The 22,324-nt window shown below is 41.6% G+C and overlaps 1 protein-coding gene across 2 annotated transcripts in view; it reads right to left on the bottom strand.

Moving 5' to 3' along the window:
* CACNA2D3 (calcium voltage-gated channel auxiliary subunit alpha2delta 3) overlaps positions 1-22,324 on the bottom strand; it is a 753,617-nt gene that overhangs the window by 387,729 nt on the left and 343,564 nt on the right. For both annotated transcript variants that reach the window (XM_075833901.1, XM_075833902.1), the window contains exons 9-11: positions 21,503-21,577; positions 5,741-5,830; positions 1,840-1,953 (exon numbers count right to left, since the gene is read on the bottom strand). In XM_075833901.1, coding sequence (XP_075690016.1) covers positions 1,840-1,953; positions 5,741-5,830; positions 21,503-21,577 — 279 coding nt within the window. The remainder of the gene's footprint in view (positions 1-1,839; positions 1,954-5,740; positions 5,831-21,502; positions 21,578-22,324) is intronic.

Here is a 22,324-nt window from a genome sequence, read left to right as displayed (position 1 = left end):
TAATGTTCACTTTAAATGTGAAATCTCCAATTGGTTAAATTTGGTCTTTTCTAAAATGAAATATTACCAGTTGTTAACCCTTCTGAACATATAGAGTTGACTTGTGTCTGTGTGGAAAGAGACATTTGAAAGCATCCATCAAGATAATTCATAGGCTATAGCAGCAATGTGAAGGTTCATGTTTATTTAGTAATAGGGTCTTTTCATGTTAAATTAGCTTAAAGGGGTTGCCCACTTTTTACAATCCATTTGATATAAGGGTCCCACAAAAATCTGACGACCGAGTCTCCTACTGATGGAACCCCCAGCAATCAGCTGTAATCTTCAGGACACAACAGAAGTGTACATTTCCCTACAGTGCCACCTCAGGGGAAATGAAGAATTACATGGTGCCTATTGGAATCAGTGGGTCATCTGTGTAATGCACAAACATGTCGGGTGCTCCAGAAAGAGAGAAAGAGATGCTCTTTGGAGCTGCGCGGTGCTCTAGCTATTTTATGGAATCCTAACTGAGGGAGCCCCTTTATTAAAGAAAACCTGTCACAATGAGAATGCAGTATAATCTGTGGGCAGCATGTTAATATAGCATGAGGAGCAGTTTGATATATAGTTTTGTGGGAAAACATGTAATATAACTTGTCATTTATTCATTTAAATCTCGGCTCATTTTGGGCTTAGGAGTCCAGTGGGCGGTCCTACTAGGTGATTAACAGCTTTTCTTGTATACCTGTGTGTATAGAGATAGCTGTCACTGACTGAGTAGGACCGCCCACTGGACTCCCAAGCCCAAAATGAGCAGAGATTTAAATGATAGGTTATACTGAATCTTTTCCCACAGAACTATATATCAAACTGCTCAGCTCCTCCTGCTCTATAACACGCCGCCGACAGTTTACATTGCACTTTCTACTTGACAGGTTCCCTTTAACTCAGAATTCCCTAAGAGGATATTTGAAAATAAGTTTCATAAACCACACAATCCCCTTAAGTTGAACGGCCTACAGGAAAACTTGTCACATTTGTAATATTTTAAAATATAATTAAGTATCCTAATAAAGTCAAGAAATGTATTCTGCACACCTTGATTGTATTCAACAAAGATTTTATTTCTTTAGGTAAATGCCAGTGGCTATAAGTGCAACGTTTCGGTCGTGAGACCTTCGTCGGGCACTGAGCCGTGCTGGGGACTGAATCAGCGATTGTATAGCGATAATAGTAGCGCAGCTTGCAATTGAATATGGCGGCTTACCGCTCTTCAGGGCGCTACTATTATCGGTATACAATCGCTGATTCAGTCCCCAGCACGGCTCAGTGCCCGACGAAGGTCTCACGACCGAAACGTTGCACTTATAGCCACTGGCATTTACCTAAAGAAATAAAATCTTTGTTGAATACAATCAAGGTGTGCAGAATACATTTCTTGACCTATAACTGGGTTGGGACCCTATCTTGAACACCCGAATAAACTGGTGCTGTCTGAACACAACCATACATATCCTAATAAAGTGTCTGCCTGGCGGCCTTCAGGAAAGGCTGGTACCAGGTCACCAGAGTATAATATTAAATGGAGTCATAAAGTCGGAAGACCACTGTTATGATAGGCCTAATGTTGGTCAAAATGTTCAACTAGTGACTGGTTATTGGTAACCCCAATGTTTAGCATCACAAATAGGTTATTTTGAAGTCTGAATTCACTATGGATTTGTTCATTGACACGAGGACCACCATTGCACCACCTTGGTTCATTTCGCTTCCAGCATTGCTTTTCTACATCCAAATACAATTTTTAATCACAATCTCATGTATTCCTAATTGATTTGGTTTACAATACTAACTCACCTTTCTGTCTGGCCAGTTGTACTTGGCAAATATTGTATCATAGGTGTCCACAGCTCCATCAGCAATTAACATTATGGCTTGACTGCAGATGCTTCCTTCTCCTGTGTGATTGAACTGCAAAGAAATGATAGATTCTATTAAACCTAAGTATAATATTAACCAGATTATATTACTATACAGTAAGACTAGTGGAGTCAAACATTATCACTTAATAATCTGGGTTCACGCTATGGCATAAGTCTTAAAGGGGTTTTCCAGTCCCCAAAAATTGATGGCCTATCCTCAGGAGCTATCGTACGAGCACTGCGACCCCTTCAAAACAGCTGATCAGTGGGGGTGTCAGGAGTCGGACCCCGACTGATCACATATTGATGGCTCTTCAGAGGTAAGGCCATCAATATTTGGGGACTGGAAAACCCCTTTAACATTTAGTTAATGCTGTGATAGTGGGTTGGTGGTGACTGTTTTAGGAAATATACCTGTTGAAAACAGCATCTGTATTACCACATATAAAGGAGAATGAATGATTTTATTATTAAGTAACTCAAATTGACAGTACGAGGGCATGCTCCAGCTTTAAAGAAATACAGTATGCTCTAATCGGGTGCAGCTATAGGGGGCGCAGAAGTGGCAGTCGCACCTGAGCCCTAGGACCAGATGGGACCCATCGGCTACATATGAAGACACCGTATTATTAACTGTACAATGTAAGTGGAGGGCCCTGTTACAGATTTTGTATTGGGGCCCAGGAGCTTCATCATTTGCCTCTTGCTCTAAGGGCCAGTTCACCCTGAGATTATTGACACGTTTTTTGACACGGAAACCGCGTCAGAAAACGGGCCAAAAAACGGCCGAAAATGCCTCCCATTGATTTCAATGGGAGGCGGAGGCGGTTTTTTTCCAGCAAGGGAAAAAGAAGCGACCTGCCCTATCTTCAGGCGTTTACATCTCTGACCTCCCATTAACATCAATGGGAGGCAATGAAAGCGTATTTTGCTGCAATTTTGCCAGTGGCACTCAATGGGCTCAAGAGGAAGACGCTGCGAAAAACGCAGCAAACGGCGTGCAGGCAGATCAAAATCTGCCTCAAAATTCCAAACAGAATTTTGAGCCAGAATTTTCTGCCTGCAAAAAAACTTTGCGTGAACATACCCGTATACTACACCAAAACCACAAAGGTAAAAGAGACCAAAAATAACAAACAAAGAGCCCCAATCTATTGTTTTGACAGATTAACAAAATTAAAAGTCAATGCATTAGGATTTGTTGAGATCCATTTAAAAACAAACAAAGGCCTAAATACATCTTCCTTTGTCATACAAATTGTGCAGAAAAATCAGACATATTTGTCAGGAATATTTTGGTGGAATGACTGATGGACAGCAAATTCCTTTATTAACTGCAACAACTTGAGGGGAAATAATTAAAGAAGACCCGTCACCTCTCCTAACACATCTCTTTTACTAAATGATTGTATTCCCCCAAAAATATGAATTCTGGAGCAACTTTACTTATATCTACGTTGGTCCATTCCTCTGTTATTCCTTCTGAAAATGTATAAATAAATTGACAGCAGGGTGTTACCAGTTGGGGTTTGTCCCTACACAGACTGATCATGTCCAATCAGTGCTGACAGAGTGAGATTGTGTAGGGTCACACACCTGTTGACAAGTGGAATGTTAACACTCAGTTGTCAATTTATTCATACATTTCTAGGAGGAATAACAGAGGAACGACACAGCGCAGGGTTCTTAGAAAATATGTTCCACAATTGTTGTTTAATGGGGAATACAAGTAGATACTAAAACAGAGATGTCAGGAGAGGTGACAGATACTTTTCAAAAGGATATTGACCCTTGAGTATAGGTGGGGTCAGTATAATAAGGAGTGGAGCTATGGTGGGATTACATCTGAAAATCTACTGGCTGTATGTGCGTCTAGGCTTTCGTGCTTGAGACTTCTGATGAGGATCTAACCATTGTTGTTGTACCAAAAAGGCACCTGCCTACCCCTACTATATAGGGTAACAAAACAAGAAAGATAGAGCTTCTATTTTATAGGCTCTGTAGGCAATGTAACAGTATAGGACCTAATTAACTCCTTAGTGACCAGCCTATTTTAGACCTTAAAGGGATCCTGTCACCAGCATTTTAGCTATAAAGCCAGCAATACCTGGTGAAAGTGGGTGAAAAATCATTGTCATCTAAGCTATAAATATGTTCTCAGTAAGCTCTGTAGTTTTAGTATTCCGTTTTTCAGTGGTCCCACACCGTATGCAAATGAGCAGAAAAGAGTCAAATCTTCATCTGAAAAGAGTCAGGTTTTTATTCCTCCAGCATCTCAGAGTGGACTCCACCTACTTCTTTTTGATTGACAGCTCCTTAGCCAGTCAGGGCCAGACAGGTGGTGGCAGTGGGTGTGGTTAAGAAGCTGCATCCCAGAGGGAAAAATAATTACCATAAAAGGCGGGAAAAGTTTAAACGACTATATTTACTGACAGAGGAGGACTTCAGGAAAGAAGAGAACAGGAATGAACTCTGGACAGCTGCGGCCATTGAGGGGTCCGGCGAGTTTAACAGGTAAGATGCTGATGACAGGATCCCTTTAAAGACCAAACTATTTTTTACGTTTGTCCATCGTCGCATTCAAAGAGCTATAACTTCTTTATTTTTGCATCAACATAGATGTATAAGGTCTTGTTTTCTGCGGGACAAGTTGTATTTTTTAGTAGCACCATTTTGGGGTACATATTATTTATTGATTAACTTTTATGAACTTTGATTTGGGGGGAATAAAAAAAAACCCAGGCAATTTCGCCACACTTTTTTTGCATCCTAAAATTTACACTGTTTACTGTGTGGTATAAATAACATGACAACTTTACTCAGCGGGTCGTTACGATAGCAGCGATACTAAATTCATATAGCTTTCTTATGTTTTACTACTTTTTTCAAAATTATTTGTTTTTGTGTCGCCATATTTTAGGAGCCATATGCCGATGCAGCTGTATGAGGGCTTTTTCTTTGCAGGACAACTTGTAGTTTTCATTGGTACCATTTTGGAGTACATGCCACTTTTTGATCACTTTTAATCAAATTTTTTTTTAAGGCAGGATGAACAGAAAACAGCATTTCTGGCATGGTTGTTTTTTTTTACAGTGTTCACCGTGTGGCTTAAATAATGCAATAGCTTTATAGTGGGGTCGTTACGGATGTGGTGATACCAAATACGTGTAATTTTTTTAATTCTTTTTCATTATAAAGCATTTTGTAAGGGGAGTCACTTTTATAATACACTGCAATACTTCTATATTGCAGTGTATTACTACCTGTCTGTGTAAAACGGACAGGCATGTGCTAGGCCATGCCTCTGGCATCAGCTATCGGCAGACCTGGGGGCCTTTGTTGGAACTCCGGCTGCCATAGTAACCACCGACACCTTGCAAACTCATCGCAGGGTGCCGGTGGGTTGGGAGCGGGAGCCCCCTCCCTCTAAAACCACTCAGAAGCAGCGCTCTCTATTGAGCGGCGCATCTGAGGGGTTAAACGAGAGGGATCGACACTGATATCGATTGCACCGCTCAAGCAGGTCTGCTCCCAACCCGCAGCTACCTCCGGTAGCTGAAAGAAGGGAGATTTACCTGCTCCCTGCTGTGTTTATTAGTTCCGAAGCAGCGCCGTAAAAAGGCTACTGCATCGGCATAAAGTCGGTTAGTGGCCGACGTGAAAACACCTATCGGCGGTCACTACTGTAAATCTTAATATTGCCATATGAGCATGCAAATACATCGTGTTATTGTGAAAAATAAAAGTCAAATATGTCAGACACATTACATATATTGTATATGAAACAAAAGATAATATCAACATTTTAATAAAAGAAGTGAAGACACAATACTAACCTCATTCAGCAAATTAAAGGCTTCATTCAGTGCCATGTCTAGCATTCCGATTCCTTTGGCTGAAAGTTTATCTAAGTGTTCTCTGAAGTGCTAAAATGAAGAATGAAAAACATATGATAAGTATAATTCTTTGGGAAAATACCTAATTTAACATAGTGCAAGTGTCTATTGGCACAATTATTACAACCACCTGTCAAACATACACAAATAGATATGGTGGGTCAATTTTATTACAGTCATTTGTATCACCATGTATCAGATTAGTGAAACCTTATAGAAGAGGCGGAATGACAGTTCAGGCAACCTAGCACTGCCGAAGGGCACAAAGTATTAGAAGGCTGACTGCCAAACGGCACCATATATCTGTAAAAGGGTCATTTTACGGAGCTACTAATTCTGCTCACAAAACCAAAGAAATATAACGGCTTTGGCAGGCCAAAAGTATAGTCAGTGAATATTTAGTCAGAAAAGAAATCACAGAAAAAATTCAGCTGATCCAAAAAATAACGTAACCTTTAATTAATATATTGGGATAAAAAAAAAAAAAGGGAAAATTATTATCCCTTCAAATAATGATTCAAAAAATAATAAGGATGTGGGGAGAGGTTTTTTTTATTTTGTTCATTGAGTTGAGAGAACAATAAAAACCCTTGTACACCCTTTCGGGTCACTCTTCATAACGCCCCTACTCAAGGGACGACTCCATCCTCCAACCTGTACCCTAGATACCCTATTAATGGCCTAGCCAATTCAGGTACAGAGGTGGGACCTAGATAGGCAAATGCACAAATAGAAAAAGCAAAAACTTCAAACTGTGCGCAACAATGGGTAGGCGCAAATGAAGAAAAAAAATGATACCCATCAAAAATATATACCCATACAAAAACATACCACAGCATCCAGACAAAGGTTGTAAATGATGAAAAGTAAATCAGTATGTCTAGAGAGGTGGCTTTGATTGACTTAAAATGATAGACATAATAAACTGCGTTCCAATGTGTTTCCAATGAAAATTGTCAGGTTCATCAGTGAACAAAACTAGTAGTCAAAAATAAATAGTCAAAACACAAGATCAGTACTTGTAAGAAATAATGCAACAGAGCTGGATGTAAAAACTCCAACTGGTTCAAGATTATCAGCCATGTACAACGGCAAATAAAACCAATGTATCATGTGGGTTGAGGTGCTCACAACCCGGGTTACCGTATGTAGTACAGAGAAGGAGAAGATAACCCCATCACTTCACAGGGAAGCTCTCCAGGCTAGGACAGTCCTGGAATCCCTCATTGCAGACCATGATGATAGTGCATGTGGTAGGCAGGAGCTACTAAACCACTACTTCCCGCCATGGAGTTCCATTTTGTAATTAAACTAAGGAGTGGGTGGGAAATGGCCAATTACCCTTGTTGCCCTGGAACCCAGTCAATTTCAGTCTGCCCCTGACCGAGAAAATCTAACTGTCCTCTTGTCCATCCAGTAATTTCTTGTGGACAAGATGGCAGACACTGGAAGAGCCAGAGAGAAAAATAGACTTTTCCATCCCAATGTCAGAACTTTGGGTCTATTGAGTATCAGTGCAGAAGTTATTGAAGATTTTGAATATAAATCTGAGATTCTGTTTTCTGGCGCCAGGTCTGATCAGCAAGTCTGACAATTTACCTTTTATGTACACGGTGGACCAGCAATTGGGCCGGACTATTGAGCGCTGGACCAGTGAACTTCTATTGTATATAAATGTGATTATACAAACGGTGGTTTGGGTTTGGAGTATTATATTGTATATTAGTTTACTTTTCAATCATCATTGCCCATTTCACTTATATTTAAATTACCTAATGTACTATCACTGAGCTGTACATACACTATAAATCTTAGATGGCCGTGTGGTGAAAGACTTGTCGTCGATACTTGGGTTGAAAATGTTTTGCATGACTACTCATACAACACATAAAAAAATCCCAAACAGATGAATCTCTGCCTACATGTTTAGAAAGTCATAACTGTTGGCACATACCCACTGGTGCCAGTCTGTCATATGTTGTGAACGACCTTCCAACTAAACCAACGACTGCACTTGACAATGTTGAAATTTTAACATGTTGGATCAATTTCCGCAAATATCTACCTTCAGTCATGCTCTTTCATGCCACAAAAAGGTGCCAATGGTTGGCAGCAAATGGTGGACATTTGCCTTATTGCATGTTTAAAATCGTACGGACCCCCACCGATCATTAGAACGGAAGTCCTGAGTCTCTCTTCCTTCTCACTGCACCCCCTACAGCGAGTGGTACCTTGAATGAAGTGTGGGTAGAACATGCATTCTGCCGCTCCATTTAATGTCTATGTGACTGATGGAAATAGTTGAGCACTGTACTCGGCTGTCTTTGTCAGTCCCATAGACTTGGAGTGGAGCGGCACTACACATGCTCGTCCTCCGCTCCATTTAAAGTTCTCCTCACTACAGTATTGCAGCCAGGAGGAACATAGGGTTCGGGACCTAGTTCTAGTGATCAGTGGGGCCCCCAATGATCAGACACTTATCACCTAATCTGGGGATAAGTGATAATTGTTGATTCTGGGAATACACCTTTAAATGTAATCTTTTTTAAAAAAATATATCCTTACTTGTCTGTCATATATCCTGAACCAATTATACCGACTGTGCTTAACAGCGACCAAAAAATGTCAACATGTTGGATCAACATTTCCACGAATATCTGTCTTTAATTTGCATCTGTCATGCTCTTTCATGCCACAAAAAAGGTGCCAACAGTTGGCAGCAAATTGTGAACATTTGCTTTTTCGCCTGTTTAAAAATCACTGGTGTATGTCAAAATTAACATTTACTTAATATCTTCTATACATTCATGTCTGGTACTGCAGCTCATCCCCATTAACTTGAGGTTGCAATACCACTCACAGACCACAAGAGCGGCGCTGTTTCTGTAAGAAAGCAGCCATGTTTATAATCTCATATAACCCCTTGGAAATTTTATTAACACAAGCACAAAAAATGAAGCTTTATAAATACTGATCAGAGATCATTCTATTTATTGCACTAATTATATGAGCTACTGAGAATTCTTTAGCCATTAGAGAAGTTTAAAGCTCACGTTGACTTACTAAACATGGTTTAACAGCTCAATACTCCAATAGCCACAAGGCAAGCACAAACTTATTGTATCTAAATAAGAATTGTGGACATAAATGTGTTAAGTAACAAATACGTCAGTAAATTATATGCAAAGCAACGAACTGTTGTATAATTAGAGGAGTAATTCATTGCAAGGATGCGTGAAAAACCATAACGGCAAATGAAAAGTGTCACTTGGAAAAATATGGATTGTCATTTAGCTGGATAGGAATCAAGTTCTGCCGGGCTTGTGAGCTCAGCCGCATTGTTATGTTTCTGCAGCTTATGGAATTTCTAGATCGATGGCTTTGAATGTATTTATTGCTATTGAAAACGGATTGTGGTAATTGTAATTTCAAGCAAAGCCATTTGATAGATCATGAAGATATATGTTGCAATGTACAAAAAAAATGTTTTAATTTATAGCTTTATTTTTTAAATGAAATTGGGTTATGATTTGCGTTGCTAAAATTTTAATCGGTATTGGTTTTTCATACTGTAATGGGGAAAGGAAGTTGTAACCATAATCAGCCATTAGAAAGGCTATGGAGAACTACTTTCAGTCACCGAGTCACCAAAACTACATACAAGTATACACAGACTATTATCCCTGGTTTCCTCACCCTCCTCCATCCTTTTTTCTCCATGTAAAGCTACAGTGAGGTAAAATTATGCACATGACAGTCTATAGTGCAGCCTGGGAGTAGCCATTTATAGAGCTATTCAATTACTCATTTAGAGGAGTATTACCAGATCAACATTTATCACCTATCCATAGAATAGGTGATACGTGTCTTATCAGTGGAACTTCCACCAATCACAATAAGGGTGGTCCCAAGTCCCCTTTTCTCCTCACTGCACCCCCTACAGCAAGGAGGACCTTGAATGGAGTGGGGTCGAGCATGACCATTTATTGTCTATTGGACTGACGGAAACAGCCGAGCACTGTACTCAGCTACAGACTTCTACAGACTATAAATGGAGCGGTAATACGTTTTCGTCGCTCCAGTCAAAGTTCTCCTCAGTGCAGACTTGTAGTGAGAAGAAACAGGGGGTTCGAGACCCTCGTTCTAGTGATCGGGTTGGGTCTTATCGGTGGGGTCCCCAGTGATCGGACACTTATCACCTATCCTGTGGATAGGTGATAATTGTTGATTCTGGGAACACATCTTTAATTTTTTTTATAGCATTATAATAGTACATCCCGAGGTACATCTTTAACTTTGCAGAATATTGATTTACTTGTGGCATTTTGGCCTTTTTTTTTTTTTTACAATGTTGCCTTATAAAACATACAAGATACAAAAAGATAAAAAAGGTAATGTAATATTTGAGCAGAGTTTATTCCTTATCACTTCGGAAATCCCAAACCAACCATGGGGGCGTAAACCACCAGGGTAGCAGACAGAGCAGCTCCAGAGTTGGGGTGTAGTTAGTGATTGCTATAGATGATCTAGAGAGAGTTAAAGGGCGTTGGAAAATGTAATGCAGATCACTAGTAGTTCAAGGAACAGAGTAAAAGATTCATAGGAAAGATGGCAAAAATTTCATAAACTCGCTGCTGAAAATGATCATGGTGGAGTCGGCCCTTATTCCAAGTTTTGCTATGGGACCACATGGTCAGTGGAGGATCCTCATATTGGCGGTTTGGACGGCCGCCCGGGCCCAAGCCTCCCAGGGGACCCATGGCTGCCCAGACCGCACATAAGTTTAAAAAAACTATCCAGGGCTGCTGCCGGCCGCATTCTCGCAGTCATTGGTCCCACCTGCTGATGAAGGGGGGTGGAGCATGTTCAGGGGGAGTCAATTGCGGCCAGGGAACAGGGGGTCGGTGGCACAGCACATCAGCTGTAGAGAGCAGACTGTCAGAGATTGTGATGGGCAGGTGCTGGAGTCTCTCTCCCTGACAGTCTGCTCCACTGTGCTGCTGTGCACTGTGCCGTCTGTCTAAACCTCCAGAAGCTGCTTGATAACGGCAAGACAGCAAGTAGGAGGTGGAGGACCGGTGGTGACATCACATTCACATGATCAAGGTCCTAGAGGCTGCCAGAGCACAAGCACCGCAGGGGACGGGGCTCTGGTAAGTGTTGTGTGTGTATAGTGTAAGTCTATATAGTGTGTGTGTGTGTGTGTGTGTAGTGAACATAGTGTAAGTCTATATAGTGTATGCCATGTGTATAATCTGTCTATATAGTGTGTGTGCTGTGTGTGTGTATAGGGTTTATAGTGTGTTAAATGTAAGTGTATATAGTGTAAGTGTGTGTATATTGCATATATGTGTGTATAGTGTATATATTGTATAGTGTGTAAATAGTGTGTGCTGTGTGTATAATGTAAGTCTATATAGTGTAAGTCTATATAGTGTGTATAGTGTATATAGTGTAAGTCTATATAGAGTGTGTGTATAGTGTATATAGTGTAAGTATATATAGTGTGTGTGTATAGTGTATATAGTCTAAGTCTATATAGTGTGTGTGTGTGTGTGTGTGTGTGTGTGTGTGTGTGTGTGTGTATACTGTATATAGTCTAAGTTTATATAGTGTGTGCTGTGTGTGTATAGAGTTTATAGTGTGTATAATGTAAGTCTATATAGTTTAAGTGTGGGCATGTAGTGTGTGTATATAGTGTGTGTGGTTTGAATATATAGTGTATGGTGTTACTGTCAATTGCTTATAGGGTGTTTAGTTTCTAAATTTGTGTTTGTGAAATTGTTTCCCACCCATAGAGCCCTCTGCAGTTAGTCAGATGCTCAGAACCCTCCCTTGCAGTATAATCTCCCCCTTAGAGCCCTCAGTAGTTAAAATACTGCAAGGGGGGGGGGGGTCAGAGCGTCTAAATGACTGCTGAGGTCTCTATGGGGGGGATAACTCCTCTCCCCCAGAGCCATAGGAGTCAGACACTCAGACCCTCCCATAGAGCACTCAGCAGTCAGTCAGACGCACTGATCACCCCTTGCAGTATAATCCACCCATATAGCCCTCAGGAGTTATTTTTACTGCAAGGGGAGGGGTGTCTGACTGCTTAAAGGGTAACTAAACTTTTTTTATTTATTTTATTTATGTCATCGTGTCATGTCAAAAGTTCTGATCGGTGGGGGTCCGGGCACTGAGACCCCACCAATCGCTAAAACAAAGCAGCAGAAGTGCTCAGGTGAGTGCTGTGCCACTTTGTTTCTGATAGTCTTTCCTCTTATAGCCGAGCAAGTGGTGTATGGGCTCAATAGAAAGTCTATGAGATATCATATCACTATGAAGCGCCAAAAGTTTTTTAAAAGTTTAATTACCCTTTTGTGAACTGAATTTATTGGTCTGAGTTAATGTATGGGCCTGGGGTCTTAATTTGCTTAGGGGTTTGATCTGGGGTATAAAACAATTTAGGGTGTTTAGTTTCAGCTATAGACGCTGAAAATGGCTGCAGAATGAAGGGGCAAAGATTTCTCATCAGGAAAATCTGCAGTCATCCGGAGAAGTCGCCATAACGGTCTGTGTCAGATGGAGAAGAGAAGAAAAGAGAACGACTCCCATGAGAGAAGAAATACCCTGTAAGTCATTGGATTTATAGAGCTGTCCCCTCTCCTGACATGTCTGTTATAGGAAATCCTTGTATTCTATAAATAGTCTTTGTGTACCCAGGACTAAAAGACAAATGTGTGTTTCCATTCCCATTGTCAAGAGGATGTGTGATACACAGTGTGATACTGTCAGCGATGGTTGGAGACTGTCAGTATGTAGGGACCCAGACCTTTGACAAGGGGAATCATAATACTCATTTGTCAACGCTCGCACAGAAAGGTGGTGTTTAAGCCCAGGGCCTATGGTCTACTTAATCCGCCACTGCACATGGTTACTTATTAAGCCCCTGCCAACAACTGGCAAACTACATGGCAATGATGGTATCCTTAAAAAGTGAAAATGTGGAATATGTGTTCTAATCCTTTTTATGGGATCTATTATTTTTATTTTAAATGGTCACATTCAATCAAATAAACTGCGGCATAAAAAAAATAATTCATTGTTGCACTAAAAAAAGTAAACATTTTTGCGGCGTATCTTCTGGCCACTCATATGGGCAATGTAGTATTTGCTGCCTTATACTAATTCCATGTTCAGCTGAAGAGTGACAGAGGGCTGTGATATATAACGTCCCACCTCATTATGTCTCTCAGGAATGGATGTGAAGAAGTGTTCAGTGTACTGTAGGAATGTATCAAATAAAATGTTCAAATTTGTTTTGTGTACAAAATTGTATTCAATATGGGTTTCACGGACTATGAATTTTAATGAACCCGTGTTCTTTGCTTGCAGGCTCAACAGCGAACAGATGCTGGTACGTGACGGCGAGAAAATGATGAGTTAATGACATGTTCCCAGTCTTCATGTCGTCCTCATCAGTTTTATTTCAGTCTTTTCCGTTGTCCTTTGAAATGAAGGTTCCGGTAAAGTAAAGATCAATTGAAATCTCCAGTTTCCATTTACGTCCATCTAATATAAACAAGGACTCTGTGTAATGTCTCTGTATGCCGGCAAATGCTGTAGGTAACTGCTTGTGACGGAGAAACCTATGGATGATTTGGCCGCTCTTGGAAATAATTTCACAGCTGTGATTTTCAATGGTATTCAGAGATATATCAAAAGTACAGACAAATGAAACATATTAAACTACGATGAAAGGTGCTGAGGTATTTTCAGCAAATATCATGTGACTTACAAAGCCCTCTGTTACAGACGAAATCAACACTCTTGCTACAAGGCACTTTCGGAATGTTCCGTCTGAAGGGAGAAGTTGCTGAAAGATTTCCCATTTTTACAGAGCCGTCGATAAAGGATACCATAAAGCTAATGCTCATTCATCTTACAAATACTAGCATTTATTCTACAGTGTGAATGGAGCATGTGCTATAACTTAAATACAGTACAATCTCCATTTTATACTTTCCAGAGGACTAAGATTTTAAATAAGAGAGTTAAACTATGTTAGTGTCAGACAGTTGAGTACTTAAAGGGGTAGTCCACTTTGGATAATCTCTCTTTTGTCCACTGACAGGGTGTCCTGCTACTGAAAACCCCAGCGATCAGTTGTAATCTGTGTGGGATCTGTTCAATTGCGCTGCAGCACCACCACAGGAGGAATGTAGTATTACACATATCCCATTGAAATCAGTTGACTGTCAATGTAATGCATGCCATGTAGGGTATTTTAGAGCAATATATATAATTTGTATCGGCTCTCGCTCTGGCGAATGGATGAAGGTCTTGGATTGGGGAAAACCTCTCTACTAATTCAGAATCTCCCAATAGCAGACAAAATTATCCTCTTCACATGTTGTAAAAAGTAGACAAGGTCTGTCGGATTGTTTAAGCTAATGTGGCTCTTGATTAGCTACATGTGGCTTGCTTCTCCCAGTTGTGTGGAACATGGTAGGAGCCCTGAGTTATGACTATATGCATTGACTATAATAATATTTCCATATAGACAATTTTAAAAACATAATCTAAACCTCGAACAGTGCCAACTTGAATAGCAATGTAGGAGAAAGAATGATCCAGCGCTGATGGTAGTTTAAAAGGGAAATGAGAGTCCCATGTTTATTGAAGAAAGATCTTAAAATCGGGAGGGAGACGCAGTCCCAAGGTGCAAGTAGTCAGGGTAAATACCCCAGCCTACGCGTTTCGAACGCGATCTGCGTTCTTAATCATGGCATGATTGCGTTCGAAACGCGTAGGCTGGGGTATTTACCCTGACTACTTGCACCTTGGGACTGCGTCTCCCTCCCGATTTTAAGATCTTTCTTCAATAAACATGGGACTCTCATTTCCCTTTTAAACTACCATCAGCGCTGGATCATTCTTTCTCCTACATTGCTGTTCCATACCGCGGGCCGTCGCGGGGATCCGACTGACGCTGCTGGAGACGCAGACCGGTGAGCTGGAGGTTCTCTCCCTGTTTCTATTACCAACTTGAATAGTCTAAGCAATACAGCTATGTGGCAATTTTATATTGCCCAGTTGACTAATTTAGGGCTGTATTCGACACAGTAAAATTCTTTAGTCTTGCAATGGTTAAAAAATCCATAAAAAAATCTGAAGCTCTGAAAGACCCTTAAACGATCTATTAATTTTATTGTTACCTCCAGATTAATATGAGTCATAAATCTTGAAAAGTTGATAATGTGGCATCTGCTGCAAATAATACGATAGGCTGAATTACAGCATACCCCAAGTTTCAAACATATCAGTCAACGGTATTATTCTGAGCATTGTCCACTGAGCTTTGATTCTCTGAAGTCTGAACCATTACACAGCTACTTGTCAAAATCCCCTATTAGAGCATCTGATCCATATACAGCTCCTATTCAGGTCAAGTAGTGTGTGGAAATGGAGGGTCAGCTCTCCGTAGTAAAGAAACAGGCAATGATTAGGCTAATTACATATTATATTATATAAGCGGCTCCTAATCATATTTCCTGATGATCTCTTGAACATTTTGTAAAGCTGGATGTCCATTTTAAATAAGTTCAGATAAGACAGGGAAGGTCAGGAAGGTACAAAAAAAAAAAGACACCACAGACTGGGAGTAAGATTAGTTGTATGAGCAGCAACAAAAAGTAGCGGATATCATTACGACTTTAGCTGAGAAAATCTTTTACAGAGGTTCTCCGGGATTTAACCATTAATGGCCTATCCTAGGGATAGGGCATCACTATTTTGTTGAATGAGACTGAGCTACAGTACCAGGCACAGGCCCCCGTACATACAAGTCGCTGTGTGTGTGGAAATAATAAAGGGGACCGGACTAGGGATCAGACCTCCACCGATCAAACATTGATGGTCTTTCCTAAGGATGGGCTTTATGTTTAAAGGGGTTGTAACGGCAGGAAGGAGGTGAAGGGAACAAGTGAGCCCTAATCTACCCACCGCCCTGTCCCTGCCTACTTGCAACGACCCGCCCTAGGCAACGGGGTACAACTTGGCGGCGGTCCCTACGCTGTCTAAGTGCAAGGGAGTACAAACAGGGAACACGCAAGGGAAGGGGCAGTAGGCCACGGAACGCCGCGAGGAAACGGAGCGGTGAATGAGTCAGTCAGGATCAGGATGTAGTGGAGTATACCAACGAGAGCACGGAGCAGGAAGCAAGCCAGGGGCAAAGCGAAGCAAGATAAGCGGAACTGAAGCTAGGCAGAAGCACGGCAGAAGCAGGCTGGAGCAAGGCAGCAGTGGGGCCAGGAATCCAAGAAGAATAACAAGCACTGAGGAAGAGAACACGGCAGGTATAAATGGAAGGGGGCGGAGCTAACTCCGACTGACCAGGCCGCGATAGGCTCTCCCACTCCTGAGCCTGCCACCCTGGTTGGTGGGAGCCGGTGTCAGTCTAAGAGGTCTGGCCTCAGGTGTCGACTGATTAATCCCGGCAGTATACACAGACGTAGTACCTGGCAGATCCTTTACAGTACTCCCCCTTTTATGAGGGGCCACCGGACCCTTACTAAGAGGACCCGGTTTAGTGGGGAAGAGAAGGTGGAACCTCCTGATCAATACCCCAGCGTGAACATCTCGAGCAGGTACCCAAGTCCTCTCCTCCGGCCCGTATCCTCTCCAATGGACCAGGTACTGGAGGGAGCCCTGGATCATCCTACTGCCCATAATCTTGGCCACCTCGAATTCCACACCCTCAGGGGTGAGAACGGGAACAGGAGGTTTCCTCGAGGGGGACCAGGACGGGGAGCAGCGTTTAAGGAGGGAGGCATGGAAGACGTCATGTATGCGAAAGGATGGGGGCAGCTCCAGACGGAAGGATACAGGGTTGAGGACTTCAATGACCTTATAAGTTCCAATAAATCGGGGAGCAAACTTCCTGGACGGGACCTTAAGGCGCAAGTTCCTGGACGACAACCAGACCAGATCCCCGACGACAAACCGGGGGTTAGCAGAACGTCTACTATCAGCCTGAATCTTTTGTACGCTCTGGGACGCCTCTAGGTTCTTCTGAATCTGGGCCCAGACTGTGCACAGTTCCCGATGAACGTCCTCTACCTCGGGATTATTGGAACAACCAGGAGAAACGGAGGAGAACCTTGGGTTAAACCCGAAATTACAGAAAAACGGGGAGACCCCTGATGAGTTACTGACCCGGTTATTCAGGGAAAATTCGGCGAGGGGAAGGAATGAGACCCAATCAAATTGACAGTCAGAGATGAAACACCTTAAATATTGTTCCAGGGATTGGTTAGTCCTTTCCGTTTGGCCATTAGTTTCGGGATGGAAGGCGGAGGAGAAGGACAGATCAATCTCCAACTTTTTACAAAAAGCTCTCAAAAATAAGGAAACAAATTGTACCCCTCTGTCAGAAACGATATTGACTGGGGCCCCATGGAGACGCAGAATGTGTTTAACAAACAAAGACGCTAACGTCTTGGCGTTAGGTAGTTTCTTAAGGGGCACAAAGTGGCACATCTTGCTGAAGCGGTCTACTACCACCCACACCACCGACTTGCCCTGAGATGGAGGCAAATCGGTGATAAAATCCATGGAGATATGAGTCCAAGGTCTCTGGGGAATGGGCAAGGAACGTAATAAGCCCGCAGGTCGGGACCTAGGGGTCTTGGACCTAGCACAAACCTCACAAGCGGCGACGTAAGCCCTAACGTCTTTAGGCAACCCAGGTCACCAATAGTTTCTGGTAATGAGGTGTTTGGTACCCAAGATGCCAGGATGACCAGATAGTGCGGAGTCATGGTTTTCCCTGAGTACCCTTAGCCGGTATTGCAGGGGGACAAACAGTTTGTCCCCAGGGAGGTTCCCGGGAGCTGAACCTTGATCAGCCGCGATGTCAGAAGCTAAATCAGAATCAGTGGCAGAAACGATTATACCAGGGGGTAAAATACAAGCAGGATCCTTCTCGGGAGGAGGATTGGTCATGAAACTACGTGACAGTGCATCAGCCTTAATATTTTTGGACCCAGCCCTATAGGTAACCAAGAAATTAAATCTGGTAAAGAATAGTGCCCAACGAGCTTGTCTAGGATTAAGCCTCCGGCCAGATTCTAGGAAAACCAGATTCTTGTGGTCAGTAAGGACCGTTACCTGGTGTCTGGCCCCCTCCAGGAAGTGACGCCACTCTTCAAAAGCCCATTTAATGGCTAAAAGTTCGCGGTTGCCAATATCATAGTTACTCTCCGTGGGCGAAAACTTCCTAGAGAAGTAAGCACAGGGGCGGAGATGGGTGAGGGAGCTGGTGTCTGTCTAAGAGGTCTGGCCTCAGGTGTCGATTGATTAATCCCGGGCGTATACACAGACGTAGTACCTGGCAGATCCTTTACAGGGGTATTCCCAACATAGACATTAATGACATGTCCACGGGCTATGCCACAAATGTCTGAAAGATGAGGATCCCATCTCTAGGACCGAACCTACGGGGCTCACCAGACCCCATCCTATCTGGTGAATGTATGAAGAGGTGGCCGCGTGGCTCTCTCCATTCAGTTCTATGGGATTTATGGAGACAGCTGAGCCCGTACTGTATATCCATTTGCCCAAAGACCTAAGTTAGATCACCTGGCCACAGAAGGTTTTATCAATGTTTTGGATTTTTATGTATACCTTTGTTTTTCTTTTTTTCCATTTAAAAACATAAAGAATTAAAATCATGTATTATTAAATTTTTATTAATTTTAAAAAAGATTTAAAGAAAATTAAGTCAATTGTCAAACAGTATAGATAAAATATATGGCCCTTTAAATTAGGGCGCATGAAAAATCAATTCCTTCTATACTGCCTAATATATCCCAACCGGACGTGTAGCATTTTCCATTCATTGTTTGTCAAACAACTTCAAGTCATGCAAAAAAAGAAAAGAAAAGACAAAGACAAAGTTAAGATAACTTGTAGAAAAAAAATCAGTGTGACACAGGGAAGACTCCATCTGTTGTTGGGAGATAGGGAACATTATGTCACAATTGATGGCAAATTCACAGGCGAAGCACAATGTCAATGTTAGGTCAAGTTACTTAAAGGGAAAATGCATACTCCCGAGGCTGATACTGTGCTCGCAAGGCATACAAAAGGGAATTTGTACAGCAAAGATTAAAGATTTTGAGGGTAAATACAAAGACAAATTTTAAAAATGTAAAACAGCAAGTTAACCCACAATTATCCCTATAATAAGTGCTGGAGATAGACGCTAAGGCTGATTTCACATGGGGCGGATACGCTGCATAAAAGCACGCAGCATATGCGGGCCGTTCAGCGCACGGAATTCCTGGTGAAAAACTGCACCAAACAGTTTTTCACCAGGAATGTCCACTGCGAATACTGCCGTTCTTAGCCTGTGATTGGCTGCAGCGGTGGTCACATGGGATGAAACATCATCCCAGGAGGCTGTCCCTCTTACGTCATCCAGGCCGGCCTCCTGGGATGACTTTTATCCCATGTGACTGCCGCTACAGCCTGTGATTGGCTGCAGAGGTCACATGGAATAAAAGTCATCCCAGGAGGCTGCTCTGGAGGGAGGAACACAGACTTCTGGGTAAGTATGAGATTTTTTTCCTGAGTTGCGTTTTTGCGGGGGAATAGCTGTGAACCCGCCGCAAAAAAAACGCAACAATTGGTATTTGTTTTGCGGATTTTATCTCCCCATTGAGTTCTATGGGGAAAACCCCCAACAAATAAGCAGTGTTTACGCAAATATCATTGACGTGCTGCAGAATAAATGACGCACCTCCGGTCAATTTCTGAACATTTTTTCCGCTCAGAATTTACGCAGCGTGTGGATGAGATTTGTTCTATCTCATCCACTCTGCTGATACTGCATTTGCTGTGGTTTTTCCGCTGCGAAATCCATTGCGGAAAAACCGCAGTATTTACGCAACGTGTGAACTGACCCTAAGGTTATGTTGACACTGGCACTATAAGTCAATGGGATCCATTAGGATTCATTGAGATGTGTTTGAAAATGGACCCATCATAGGAATCATGGAATGAATGAAAGTATATTGATTCTGCCTCTAAGCACCGCTTGTGGGGTTTGTATACTTACCTACATTTGAATCCCAAATCATGTGATATTTTTAAGGGCCGTCCCTATTCTGTCCTGAATTACCAATTTGAATGCAAATCTATATGAACCAAGCCTTTCTCGTGGTCCAGTGTGCTGGACATTCTTCTGAAAAATGTGATAGTTTGCAGGTATGTGGCTGTATATTTTTTTTTGTCATTTCCAGGAATTTTTCTTCTATGTCCAGAGGCACCTATATGATAAACGCTCCATATCTGCCCTTACAGACCCATGTTCTCTGCACAAACGCAGAATGGGTCAGGTGTATATTATTAATATTGCCTGTTGTACTCCATCTCTATTTTAGACCTCTTGACAATATTTGTTTTTAGTATACAATGCCTTTAAAGGAGCACCCCAATCTTGAATGTCATTTGCAACGTTCCCCAGTTTAAGTCCACCTAGCAACTTGTGGAACTTTGTATAGAAATTGCTTTCCTTATTTTGGCCTGTTTTTTTTTTTTTGTTTTTTTTTTACATGATGTCCAACTGGACATTCACACAAAAAAAGGTAAATTCAGAATTCTGCTTAATTAGTTACCAGAGAACAGTGCATTATGGGAGCTCAAATGACAGCAAGGCTATGTTTACATTTGCGTCGAAGATTCTGTTCAGAGCCTCCTTCGTAGATTCTGTCAAATTCACTGGGAAAAAGGGCTGCATGCAGCTCTTTTTTCTTGTCAAAATGACGGAATTCTTGGCGGAACATGGTGGACCCCATTGTAAGTCATTGGGGTCTTTTCGGCAGCGGTGGTATCCAGCGTATCATGGATGAAGCTCTGCGTCCGGGTTTCCGTTATAAATGGAAACCTTGACGCAAGTGTGATAGTTAGATCTAGGATTAGATATGACATTAATGTCTAATTGGTGGGGGTTTCCGACCACTGGGACCCCACTAATGCCTAGAACAAAGCTGTGTTGCAGTTCGCAACACATTACCTATACTATGGTCAGACTAACCAATATCCCATTAATATATATTGTTGAAAACCCCTTTAAACAGTAACTAGGCAAGTTTGCCATTAAATGATGACCACTGTGGAAACTGTAATGGTGGTCTTACTGGTTGTCAGTCAATTTAAAAAAACAAAACAGACATTACCTGGAAATAGAATTTATAAAGAGGTGGTCTCAGGACAATATGGATGTCATAGAGGAGGGTCCCTAGATTACAACGCCCCAATGAGCAGACTCATTTGAATGGCTGCATGCAGTACTTCATTTCTCCTGCAGTGACCGCTGTAGAGGGAATATATAGCCAGACATGGCTTTTCCTTGCGACCATAGCTAATCATGGGGTGTAAGAGAAGCCGGACCTATGGTGATAAACTGATCACCGCGCCGGCTTCATTTTAAAGGGGGTAATCATCATCAGACAATCCTGTTAACAACTTGACAGAAGAGGACAACTAAAGTAACATTGATTTTAGTGTTGAGATGCTCTAAAAATTAAGGTACTGCACAGTATTCTGTCAATAGATTCTAGCAAGACACATCATGACATACTGTTATCTTTTGTATGCGGCTTTATTGAAAGTAATGAATGCACTTTCCATTTCTCTATACAATTAGTCTCTTACCTCTTTGTTGTTTCTGTCTGCTTGTACTAACGTTCCATTCAGACATGGTTCTACGTATTGAATTTCTTCATTATACTGTAAAAAGAGATGATACGAAGACAGTAAATACGAGGGATGGAATTTTTTTATGGACTGAGTATCATCAAAAGGAAATTATATGATACTAATAATGATGATTTTAGTTTATGGGAAATTTTACATATTTTGCTTAATAATTATTAGCAAATGTAAAAATATATCTATTTACTACAACCTATAACTACCTATAGTAGTAGTGAAGGCAGGTAGTAATAACAATTCTAGAGAACTCTGTGTTGTTTTGTCCCTCTGTTATTCCTCTTAGAAAACAAATTAAGAACTGGGTTTTACCAGTTGGAAGTGTGCCCGCTACATATTGTGATGCAGTCCAATCGGTGCTGTCAAAGTCAGACTTTAAAGGGACACAATCCTTTGACAAGTGGAACATTAACCCCCAGTTATCAAGTTTTTTCATAAATTTCTAGGAGGAATAACACAGGTACAGAACGCAGGGTTCTAAGAAAAGATGTTCCAGAATTGTTATTTTATGGAGAATACAAGTATTTACTTAAATTATTTTGTGTCTACAGCTCCTATACAGAACAATATGTTTCCATGGTAACAGACTACAATCTTACTCTGCGTAGTCTGATCCTTCAATAATATCTATCTGTCCCCTACTTCTTGCTAACCTACCAAGTAGTAACAATTAAGGGAAAGAAAGATGGCAATATTACTGCAGGATCAGGCCACAAAGAATTTATTTGTTGTATGTTACAATGGAAACATATAGGTCTGATATAG

Source organism: Rhinoderma darwinii, chromosome 7 (assembly GCF_050947455.1).
Source record: "Rhinoderma darwinii isolate aRhiDar2 chromosome 7, aRhiDar2.hap1, whole genome shotgun sequence".
NCBI lineage: Eukaryota > Metazoa > Chordata > Amphibia > Anura > Rhinodermatidae > Rhinoderma > Rhinoderma darwinii.
This window is presented reverse-complemented; position numbering and strand designations above follow the sequence as displayed.